General features: G+C 44.0%; 1 protein-coding gene across 5 annotated transcripts in view; it reads right to left on the bottom strand.

The window, feature by feature from the left end:
• Creb5 (cAMP responsive element binding protein 5) overlaps window positions 1-12,485 on the bottom strand; it is a 403,062-nt gene that overhangs the window by 133,253 nt on the left and 257,324 nt on the right. Inside the window, exon 1 of one of the 5 annotated variants that reach the window (XM_074065200.1) lies at window positions 4,798-5,837. The exons of the other annotated variants lie outside the window; for them this stretch is intronic. Within the exon in view, the coding sequence (XP_073921301.1) occupies window positions 4,798-4,808 (11 nt within the window). The 5' untranslated portion in view covers window positions 4,809-5,837. Of the gene's footprint in view, window positions 1-4,797; window positions 5,838-12,485 lie in introns of those variants that run through there. 5 annotated transcript variants of the gene reach the window in all.

The following is a 12,485-nucleotide window of genomic DNA, read 5'->3' as shown; positions in this document are numbered from 1 at the left end:
CAGCTGCTGCAGCTACTCCTGGCCAGGTACAGGGCAAGGTTCATTCTCCACACTACCCTCATTTCCAATTCTTAGTATTTGAGCTGGTCTTGCAAAATCTATTTGTGTTTTGTAATGCTGGTGATGGAACTGAGGTCCTTATGCACGCTAAGCTCATGCTCTGCCTCTGAGGTTTAGAGCTACACCTGCAACCACTAAGTAAAATACAACAATGGTTTTTTATCGTGAGACACCCCAAGGTACATTTCCAACAAAGACTGGGGCATTCCAGCACAGCACCATTGATGTGCCTGTTGAACCCCATTGATGTCATATAATTCTACCAATTTTGCCGTCATAGGTATTTTTCACCTGCCATCTTGGAAGTCCCTTCTCTTCAATTTCCAAAAGCATTATTTCTACACCAGAAAAGATATGCGAGGGCAATCAGCAAATTTAAAAGGTAGCTTCCCTCAACTACAAACTTGTATCACACTCACACAGCTGCTATACTATTCTTTTAGTCCAGCCAGGACTTGAATCCAGTTCTCACGGTTGAATTCATTCACTTCATCTTTTCGTTCACAAAGTCTTGGCTGAGCATGAATGGGGACTCTTGGGTCCCTGCTTCATGCCCTCCACTAAGGGCACAGGAAATCTGGCAGGTTTTGTCAGCACTAATCCTTACCTAACTTTAACCAGAATCGTTCTTTTACTTCTCTGTATCTAGCACCTGAAGAGATCTCAGATCTGCTTGATTTCCAGAATAAAAAGGAGACATCATAGAAGAAGGCTGAAGGAAGAGGAAGCCTGAGGGAAGGTGAGAACAAGATGCAGGTTGGAGTTTAGGGAGGTAGTGACTGATGCCAGGAGAATCCTGTGCTGCCATCCCTACGACAGCAGCACTGGAGATTTTCTTCCTGTGATGTCACCGTCACCCTCACTACAGATCCTCAAAGTGGATCTGGTTATCCTCAGAGATGATAGCAGCTCTAGCACAGAGAGATCGAGTGGCTTGTTAAAGTCACACAGCTCATAAATAGAAGAGTGATTAGAACCCAGGCTTTTTTGACGCCAAAGGCTGTGCTCTTTATTGGAGACTGTATACTGATCAGTAGTTACCTACCTCCCTGATGTCATCCCTTCCTTCTTGCCATAGATATGTCCAAGAAGAGAAGCATGGAAGGGCAAAGAGGAAGAGTTCTGAGCTCAGCACTGATTTAGGGCTGTACTTGGCCATGTACATGGTATGGTTCTGCTCTGTGTCTGGTAGATGGAGAAAGACACCTGTGCCTGGTACTGAGTGTCACCAAGGCCCTGCATCCTCCTTCACATGCTAACATTGAAGCATGGACCAGAGCCCCCTGAGGAAGGCAAAGTGGCCACTGATGACTCTCACCTTCCTGAGGACCCTCCTTCACCAGGTCCCAATGGTGGTGGATGTTTGTCACAGAAGGCCAGAGGGACCTTCAGTGAACTGGCAATTCTGACTCTTAGTTTTCACATCAATGAGAACAACACACACACACACACACACACACACGCAGTACAAGTGGAACTGGGAAGCACTGGATGTGAACAGTGGGTTGCACACACTGCCTGTACCATATTCTGCATGGTACTGGACTGTGGTCTTCCAAGATGTTACCATTGAGGGTAACTGCAAAAGGTCCAGGGGAGCTCTCTGAATTATTTCTTCAACTGCATGTCGTCTACAATTACCTGAATAAACAACAATCAAAACAAAACTTCCCAAACAAAACAAAACAGTTATCAAACAGAAGCATTGCTGGTGCTACTGCTGCAGTAACTGAGTTACTATGAGTACTTGTGATGAACTGAAGCAGCAGAAATGCCACCTGTTGTCACAGCTGGCCCAGAGCACAGAGGGCTAGCTCTCCTCATCCATTTCTCTGTCGGTCACAAGCAGGACACTTCTGACTATGGGTGAACAGCTTCCAGCCAAGTCAACATGAATTGTAATGCTATAAAAAAAAAAGGAATCACACCCTCTGTATTCCTGAAGAGTCCTGAGCATACAGCTAGCACTCATCAGACTGTGCACAGTGACTAATAACCTTCACCAGGGTTTCGTTTCAGTTTGGGGAAGTACTCCCCATGGATCAGCAGTTTTGGTGCTTCCTATGCACAATGAACCTGAGTCTGTAAATACATGACACACACGTGCTCTACCATAAGCCTACTACCTGGTTACAGAAATACAGACTGTACATAAAGACAGCTGCCCTGGAATTTGACTGAAGAAAAGAAAGATTGTCTGGAAATTTATCTAACAAGTATGCACAATTTTGTCCTTTGTGATCTTTAAAAGTTTTAGACTTAAATCTCATTGAAATATTTGAAGTCATTCCTTAAGGTCTGGGGATGTAACTCAGTGGGTGGAGCACTTGCCCAGCATGCGTGAGGCCCTGGGTTCCATCCCCAGTACTGCAAAAAACAAACTCAAAACAGCCAACATCAGGAACAAAACTTGAGTTTCTGTTAAAATTACAGAAATGTATCAAGTGATGTGTTCCTTGGAGGGGAGGGAAGACAATCATTATACTGCTCTGTGCCATGTGAGCCACCAAAGCTCAGACATCACCCACATCCTGGCATCATTTTATGAATCAGAAAAATGTGTGGGAACTTTTCAGAAAGGCTTCTGCACAGGTACCTTCTCCCTTGTATTCCCTGCCACTGTTTTGACAGACTCACCTAGGTAATTGTGTCTCAATAAAGTCTCCTCACAGGTAGTAGTAGTATTTGACACTGAGAATTTTACCGCGTAAGGAATTTTCAGTGCCAAAAACACAAACAGAAACCAAGTAATCTTCAAAATAGAAAAAGATAAGCCCCTCTTGCGCCTTCCCCATCCATTTCTTTTCAGGCACAATTTCACCTTGAATTTAATATTTTCTTTGAAAAGCCATGTAATTTAAAAAATAAAACAGGAACACAGACAAGAACTTTTGAGAGAAGGGACATCAAAGATCATCTAAGGCAGGTTCCCCATATGAGGGAGGGGCTTATTGGCCACCTTGTCATCTCTCTGATTTTAAAATGCAGCCCCAACGGTCTAAGTGATGTACTCAAGGTCAGGCTCTTACCTTCTACCACCTCAAGCTCTTCCCTCCAAAAGTGCATCTCCGCCACCACACCCCTTCCACCTCTGTCCCCCCAAAAAACCGAGGGAGGGGAGAAGACCCATGAAAAGTCATTACTAATCCCATCCCAAATATGCATTAAATAAGAAATATAGACAACTTTTTGGGATGTGCCTCGTGCCTCACTGTGCATCCACTCTGCACCCAGTTGTCTGACAATTGACACTAACTAAGCCCAGGAGTTCTGCAGCACCCGGAGTCAGGGCGAGCTAGCCTTCCCTCTAGAGGACTTTGGCTTATGCCAGCAGTGCTTGATTGTTCCGGAAAGCACTCAGTCCAGGCAGTACATCCCAATATGAAATCTATTTTTTGAAACAGAAAAGTAGTCATAATTTTCAAAACATAAATGTTTCTATGTCTCTGTGTCCATCCATCCCTCTCTCTGCCTCTCTCGTCCTCTGGGTATACCAGGAGATAGTCAAAGCATTAGGAACGCCATACATTTAGTGTTCATTCCTTACTCCCCAATACTAACTAGCTGTTCCTTAGGCAAATCATCAAGAAGTTATTTTTTAGCATCCCTCCTACTACCCTGGCATATTATCTTCAAATTAATTCAAGAACATCAAAGTCTCCAAGATAGCACTGGATCAAGTTCACTGTCACGTGAAACAAACAACAGAAAGTCAAGATTTTCAAGGAAACGCAGAATCACTCTGACCTTAGCTGAAATAATAGGTGAGAGTATAGAACTACTTTAGAGGATCATTGTTTATTACTTTAAAAACTTATACCATAACTTCTGAATAAATGGAATAGCACAATTATGAACACTTCATCCTCAACACAACACACTGTAGTTTTCCAGTCATTTGCAATTCACTGACTACACTCAAAAAACCTCACCACCCACTACCACCACTGGACATTTCATGAAAAGACAATCCTTTGAGCCATTTGAGAGAGAGAGAGACAGAGACAGACAGACAGAGAGAGAATATCCTGGTGGAAAACAATACACAGCTGTGATAATATCATGTTTTTTTAAATACCATAATATAGTTTTCCTTTTAATAATAAAAGATAAAAAGGGGGTGTCTGTGAATAATTAGAGATTGCAGTCTGAAGCCAGTTACAGTCACTGCAATTGATAATAAACTTAAAACCCCTTGAGAGCAGGTAAACGCTTTGCAACCCTGACCCCCAGCTCTCACATTACTTAACTACCCTGCGGTCCTAGCATTACCTCACCATTCAAGCGATTGGTCCCTGCATTTTAACTCTCTCCCTGTCTCCTCCGATTAGGAGCGACACCGACACCACAGCAAAGAAACTTCGCCTGAGTTTTGCTCTTTCTCGCTTTGCTTTTTTTATTTGTGGCTTTTTTTTTTTTTTTTTTGCTTCTATGGGTTTGCTTGGCTTTTTTTTTTTTTCTCGCCAGCCCGGCCTCTCTTCAGCTTATTCAGGTCTCTCTACTAGAACAAAAAAACTCTGATCAAAGTGAAAAGAAATGCCTGTTTGGGAGAAGACGAAAGCGGAGGGGCTGGGGGAAAGAGGAAAAGGAAGAAGAGGAGAAACAAAGCCGGGCAGAGAGGCGGTGAGAAAGGGGAAAAGAGAAGAAGAGGAAGAGGATGGGGACTCAAGAGCAGAAAGCAGTAGGGGCAAAAAAATCTCTAAAGTTCAGAAAAAGAAAATAAAATTAAAGACAAACCTCATGGACATCACTGAGGCTGAATTCCCTCCTGAGGTGCAGAATATGAGAGCTCTGGAATGAGTGTGTGTAGAATTGGAGCCAAAGCTTAACTAGCTTGAGTGAGTCACATCCTTCCCATTTGATTCCAGGCCAACGATGATGTAATGCGCTGGCCCTTCTTTAGCGCCTAGCTCTGGCTCTCTCCCTCCAGCTTGCTCGCTCACTCGCTCTCTTTCTCCTGGGCTCGCCCTCCTCCCCCCTTCTCTTTTTTAGCTCAGTGCTGGTGAAGTCACCATTTAAATCTGGCAGAACTGAAGCGAAAACTTCAATGTAACCAAAACAGCCTCAGGCTGAGTTCCAGGCTCAGGGAGCCTTCCTGGTGCAATTGCCCTTAGAAACCGGTAAACAGAAGAGGAAACAGTGCCGCCTGGGGATGGCCCGACAGCTGCCATCAGAGTGGGACCCTGGAGCTCTTGCAGCCAGGGGTGTAGTTTTGGTAAGGGGGCTGGGGGAAGCTGGTTAAAAAATAGTGGCTTACATTTGGAGAAAGGGAACTATAACAATGAGAACGTGTATAGAGATGGGGAAAGAGGAGTGAGAGACAAAAAAGGATGGAAGGACTTAGTGTTGAAAGTCAACTCCAGTTACCAGCCCCTGCGGGTTTCAGCTCAGAATCAGGTGACAGAGGTCCATTGCCCTGGGCCCTTTTTCTTGCAGCAAGATGGGTCACTCTGTTAGAGAATGCCAACCACCCCTCCAAAGTTTCCCATCTGACCTCCTTGTCAGCAAGGGCAAAACCACTTCTGGTCTGAACATGTGTCTGTGTCTGGAGCCATCAAAGACTGTGAAATCACAGTCACTTCTCCACTGGCCCAATGTTGGTGGCTCTTTAATGTGTGAAAGCAAAAAGACGGCAAGACACAACCTCACCTTTCTGAGGTTAGCATTTGGGCTCAGGTGAGCTGTCTGTCCAAAGAGGGGATTAAAAACATACCTCCTTCAACACCAAAGACAGGCCACCCCTTCCTTCCCTTGTTGCAGGGACACTCTCAGTTCTGAGGCTGTCTGCGGGTTTAAAGAGAGTACAAGGAGAACAAATAGTCTGTGTGTCTCTTTTCTAATTACAGAGGGAGGAAAAACAGCCTGGGGTGGTGGGGAGTCAAACATTATCCTTCACAAATGACAGTGAATTGTTGAATCCAACTCCTCACCTTAATCCCCACCCCAAGACTCTACCTTTACACTTAGGGACACTTTGCTAGCATGGCTTTTTAATCCCATACCTTCTCTCAACTTTTCTATTTCCCCTCACCCTTAGCACCTCCTTCAAAAGAAAAAAAAGTAATTTTATGGAAATGGGAAGTTCACTAGGATTTTTTTTTAATACCACAAAAGCAGAAGAAAGGCATGAAGCTACATCTTATTTTTTCCCCCAAACATGATCACAGCTTTTGCCCTACTCACTTTTGTGTCTAGTGAATCAGGCAGGAGATACAAACATCTGTGTCTTTGCATGTGGCAGAGAGGAGCTTGACTTCCCAACTCTGGTTTTGGAGAAAGCTCTTAGATTATAAAAGACTCCTGCTGCTGGGGAGGGTCACCTGAATCCTTTGGAGTTTAATTCACAGATTCAGGGACTATCACTAGATTCAGGATGAAGAGTGAAAAGGCAAGATTTGCCCAACAGTTTGCATGACCCCTAGGGGCTAGAGCTGGGGCTGGAAGAGCTTTTTCTAGCAGGCTGCCCTCTGACTTGACATGTTCAATTGATGTGGATGCCACAGTGGCTCCCAGTGACACCTTTATCAAGGCAGGCAGCTCTGAATTAGAGGTGATCAACCATAATTACAGCTGGCGCCACTGAAGCCCCTGGCCTGACAGCGGCAAATGTGGTTGTTATAAAGTTTGGTCCACCTTGTCAGTGGCCTGTATAACTCATTTACGTCTGACTCGCCAAGCAGCCATTGATTTTACTTCTGCTGCAGGGAATAAATAAAACAAAAATTTCAATAGCTCCTACAAGCCTTTACACTTCAAGGCAGGTTGACAAGATTTTGTATAAATGACTCCTCTTGCAAAGAGCCATGGACCATGTGGTTTGGCGTAAAGCTTAGGACTTTCACTCTCTCTATTCTACACCTCCCTCTCCCACATTATCTGTCCTTGTCTTAGTCTCATATTTAAATGTTTTCTTTATGTTATTATTTTAGACATATCTTAATGAATATGTGATATTTTCCAAATTGATATCTCCCTATAAACTCAATGGGAAAATGCTCTCGCTAGGATTTTTCTTCTACCTCATCACAGGAATTGGGCTAAACTGCTAGATAACAGGCCCCTGCTGTGTTTGCGTGAAGGAGGGAAAAGAGAACCTGTGCTAAGGTAAGGATTATGTCAAAGTGGACTCCCTGGGTCTTCCTGGGAAAACAGTAAAAGAGATAATAGTTTTGACCAGATATACCAGCATCATTGCCCATGCCAGGAAGAGCCAGGGGCCAAGAAGTGGAAGGGACCAGTGTGCTTCTGACCTGGGAATCATGGGTCACATGGGTTCAGTACTTCTCGAACTCAGACAATTCAAGGACCAGGAAATGTCAGACTATACCTGATGAGGATGATGCCATAAGCTAGTACACGCTGCCATCCCAATAAAACTTCCTCAGAGTGCTAGCCTGAGTTGAAATCAATTTCAGCGTTCAAAGAAGTCTTCCCATTTGCCCTTGATGGTGGGGGTGTCCCCTCCTGCCACTTCTAAACCAGGAATTATCTATGGCTGCTTGATACCTCCCCACTAGAAAAGAAACCCTGGTTTCCCATTTTCCTTCCTGTGAGAACCTAATGATAAAGAATATCCTGTTCCCCAAAAGAAATTCCCCTCTGACTCAAAAGCTTCCTTTTCACTCTTGTGGCAGTAGGATCTCCTGGCCCCCCTCATCCACTCCAGCCTCTCAGTGTCCAAGCTGCTCCTCTGAAGGATGCTTTGTGGATAGGAGCCCTACGATGCTGTAATCTAGGCGGGAGTCTTCTGAGAAGTAGCCCCCAGCCAGCAGGCGAGGCCTCCAGATTAGCTGGTTCATTCAGGAATGCTTACAACGCCCTCCTCTGCAGAGCTGTCATCCTTTGGGACAGGGTGGCGGGTACTGCACAGCTGTTCGGTGTAACTCACTCACAGACCCCAAGCTCCTGATGACACATTGGGCTCCGAAGAAGCGGAACCCTCTGAGATTTGAGCTCAGAGTTCAGAATGCCTTTGGACTCTCTCCAAAACAACTAGATAGAAAAGGTACAACAGGAATTGCAGAGAATAAACCACCCAACAGCAAGGAAAGTAACCTTTCTGAGTGCTGGGTGAATTTTTGAGCTCTGTCACATTGAAGTCACTGCCAATGTAAGAAACAAGAAAGATTCTTCCTAGAGCGAGCTGGATTTTTTTCTTTTTCTTTTTCTTTTTTAGGCTTGCATATATTCCCCTCAAGGAAAAGCATATCATCTTCTCTCAGACGTTGTTTGAAAATTTTAACCCATGATTCCTACAGTCACACGGGAATTGAAGGGGCCAGAAAATTTCAGAGTTAAATAAGCTGTAATGATTATCACATGTACCCAGCCATAAACCTAGTATTAAAAATTATTCCAAAAATGTGGCATCTCTTCCTTTTTTAATTTACAATAACCATCCAGGTGGTTTTCTAAGGCCTCTCCTCTGCAAATTGCTTCCAGCAAACCTTCCGGTCACAGACCACTGCACACCCACATGGTGTCATTCAGCATTCCCTTCAACTTGGGTGTCCCGTGTTTTCACAGTGGACAGAGGCTGTGGAGCTGTCTGAAGCACGCATTCTAAACTGTATGCAAGCAGGGATAGCTGGCTTAGATAACTGAGCCTGTTAAAGCCAGCTCCAGGCACGCCCAGAGAAAGAGCAAGGGGTTACTCCTGTCTTGTACCTATTGTAGCTCCTACAACCCAACCTGGCAACAAGTGCCCTCAGATAACGCACTGGCCTTTCTTGTGTCAAAACCCATTTGTAAGGCATCAAAAAGGCAATAGTGAATGGGCCTTAGACACAGGAATGAATCTCTAATGATGCAAAACTTCAGGAAGTCTTACAGTTAGGCATTGGGAGCTTATGAGTCCTTTGCTTAGCCAAAATATCATCATAGATTCTGCCCACTCATAGTTGTTGTTTTTCTAACTTCTACTCCATCCTTAAAATGCGTATGTCATTGTATCACTCTAATGTATCACAATGTCAAAAGCAGCTGATACTTGTTGAATAAACAAATGAGGAACTGAATGAATAAAGTCAACTTTGGCCGTATTCTTTTCACAATCTCCTTGCTGGACCATGAGGCTGGGTTAGGAGTGCCCATGTGGGCATCCTGAGCTAGATCGTATCAACAACCCACCAGTTCTACCTTTCCCTTGCTTATCTGCCTCACTAGCCATCAGCTTTTTCAGGTCAGAGGCTGTGCTTTCTCATCTTTGGATCTCCAGCCCATAGCAGGTGTCTGGCTCACAGTGCAGGTCCTCAAGATATGCGAATAAACTTGTATCCATGGTTGTAAGCTGCTCAGCCTTCTCTGGGTCCTTTCCCTCCTGCAAGTTCTTGTTCCCTTTTATGCTCTTATTCACACTTATTCTGTATATTCCTTAAGATTAGGAGCATCTAGAAGGTCTGGAACAGTAAGAAAACTCTATGAAGGCTACAGGTTGATTTTTCCATCCCTGCACTATACCTCTTCCCCTTTTCCTAGATCCACACGACAACAATGCTAGAATGAGCACTCCATTGTTTACATGGGAGCGGCTGACACTGGACTGCTATCTGAGTTTCCCACGAGATGCACCCAGGGAACTGAAACCTGAGGTGAGAGGAACCAAAGGACCTCCTGCTGGTGCTCTTTGCTTGGTTGTTGAGGGAAACAAAGACTTCCACCCACTCATGCCCAAACTATCAGTGGCTTCAATTCTAAACAAAAAGTCCCTAAGACCTAGGGTTGGAATAACAGGAAGAACTCAAGAAACGGTAAAGGATATAAGTCCACACTTTTACAGTTAGAAGTTTCTATAGGATCAGAGCTTGATCAGCCTACACTGAATTCATGTTCTAGTGCTGAGTGGAGCTAAGACATGGCAGGGTAGTTGACCAAGACTGGCTCAGAGCAATTATGCTTGGGACAGGTGATGATGCCAGAGAAAGAGGCTTCTATCACAGGCTCAATGGGGCATCTTAGTGAAGAGAAGAAGTCTACCAATTTCCTACCTTCCACATGGACCAAAGGTAGTGACTGAGTCAGTCCAGTTGAGCAAGTGAGGTTTCCAGGATAGAACATTCAAGAAAATGCCCAGGCTTGAGAGAGAGCTCCTCCTAAATAATGAGCCACAGGGACTCACTGGTCCCCACTCCCAGTCCATGCCTGCCTGGCAATGTCTTACTGCCCTCAGCTCAGTAAAGTAGTAACCAGGGATGCTCTGGCCAGCTGAGGGAAGGGGTAATGCCTACAGCAGACTGGACTTTTTCCTTGAAGTGTTAACTTCTATCAATTACATTCCTTTTTATCAGTTTCTTGTCCTTTATTCAGATTTCCATTCCATTATTTGTTGTTTGCGTGGAACAACAAAAGCGTGTATAGCCTCCTCTCTCCTGTCTGTGAGGACCTGTGGAAGCCTATTTGCTTTGCATCATAAGACACAGATAGAATATGGTCACAAGCCCTGATGAGCTGAGATTTGAACTAAAAGTTGTCTGATACCAAAGTCAGAGATGTGAACATGCTACCCCACTTTACTGACCTCTATCAAGGCATGAGCCACTTTTCTAATCCAGGTATAATTTCTGAGTTGGATTAATCTGTGTGCCCACAGCAAACAATGTTTCTTGGCCTTGCAAACAGGATGGGGAACATGAGAAGGGGATCTAATGAGCGTCATGCCTCTTCTTTTTTTCTTTTATACCAGGTCTTGCTATGCAGTCAAGGCTGGCCTCAGTCTCCCTAATCCTGGGGTTACAGGCATGCACCACTATGTCCAGTTGCCTCATGATTCTGATCAGAGAAATGTCCCAAGGACAAGGATTGTAGTACAGAGATAGTCTTCTATGGCACAACATCAAAATGTGAGAAACGTACAAGGGGCTTCTCTTGGGTGATAAGATGTCCTCATGCCATATATCTGTCTGGTCTTGGCCACTACCCCATCACACCGTGAAATCTCATCAGGGTCCACACTTTGAACCAAGCCTGCAAAGCCAATAACTGCAGCTCCCTCTATCCCCTGCCATCACTGTCTCTGAGGATCCCTCTTTCTTGGAAGACCCCCATTTCATGTGCAGGCAAATGTGAACCTGAGCATCATTTGCTGAGAAATTTGGGCTGGAAAAGCAGTCTGCAGGGACTTCAAAATCAGTGAACAATGTCATCTCTTGGCACATTGTAAATTCAGAACACAGAGGTACCTTCATTTGAATAGTCTTGCCCCAATTCTCACCCAAATACATTGTAATTGCACAGAAGGGTCTTCCAAAAAAATTATAGTCATCCCTTGGTACCAGTGAGGGATCGGTTCAAGGACCCCTGTGGATACCAAAATCCAATGATGCTCCTCAAAGTAATATATAAAGTAATGTCACTTTTGCATATAAGCTGCATATCCATGCATATATTTTTCTGAAAGACAGCCCTGAATATATACTCTATTGAAAACAATGTTTTCATTGTTAAACACTTTTACATGAAAATAATGTCTACAAAAGTAAGGATGCACTTGAAGAGGTTTGGAGAGTATTAAGCTACCTGCAGAATTGTACTGCTTTTCATAAAGATTCCTGCTTTAGGGCTCTGTGTGCATGATAACTAACCTTGAAGTCCACCAGCATGGATTTATTTAGAGGGTTTCTACAAGGTGAATTCACCCTCCAACATTCTGCCTGGAGGCAATGGGAAGAATTTTTATTTTTTTTAACCCCAAACCTGAAGCTCTTGGGCCTTCCAAATGAAATTATCTATGTTTTTATTAACTGGGCCCCTAAGTTTAAAAGTTGGTTTTGATAAGGAAGGATAAATAAAAGAGAAAACTGCTGACATAATATTTTGCTTTCCAAACCCACTTTCACACTCTCCTGTCACTCTCAGGCCCAAACTTGACCATGGTTGCTGTATCCACATCACGATCCTAGATCAAAAGGTGATCTTAAATCTGCTCCGCACTGATATTTGCCTCTAAACTTTAAGAAAACCATCAGAGTGACTTTCATGTTCATTGGTGTATTTCTGTCTTTCTACATGTGTAGTACCGTTAAGATTTATAAATAATTTACTTTCGTCCTTTCCATTGCCATGACAGAGAGTAGGGATGACTTGATATCCAAGAGGTTTCTCTGGATTTGGGACTAAAAGATTCTTAATTTCCCATTTTTCTCAAACTTAAGAATTCCTCTGACATGAACAGAAATAAGAAGGAAACTGACATTTGGGCACTGACTAAGACAATCCCAGTAACCCAATTTCCTGCCCTTTTTTGGCGGGGGGTTAATATGGATTGAACTCAGTGCCTCACACTTGCTAAGGAGGCACTCTACCACTTGAGTCATACCCCCATTCCATTTTGCTTTCTTTAGTTTGGAGATAGGGTCTCTCTTTGTTCCCAGGAAAGGGCTAGACCATGATCTTCCTATTTGTGCTCCCTCAGGTAGCTGGGATGACAG

The sequence above is a fragment of the Castor canadensis genome, chromosome 2 (genome assembly GCF_047511655.1).
Source record: "Castor canadensis chromosome 2, mCasCan1.hap1v2, whole genome shotgun sequence".
In the NCBI taxonomy this organism is placed as follows: domain Eukaryota; kingdom Metazoa; phylum Chordata; class Mammalia; order Rodentia; family Castoridae; genus Castor; species Castor canadensis.
This window is presented reverse-complemented; position numbering and strand designations above follow the sequence as displayed.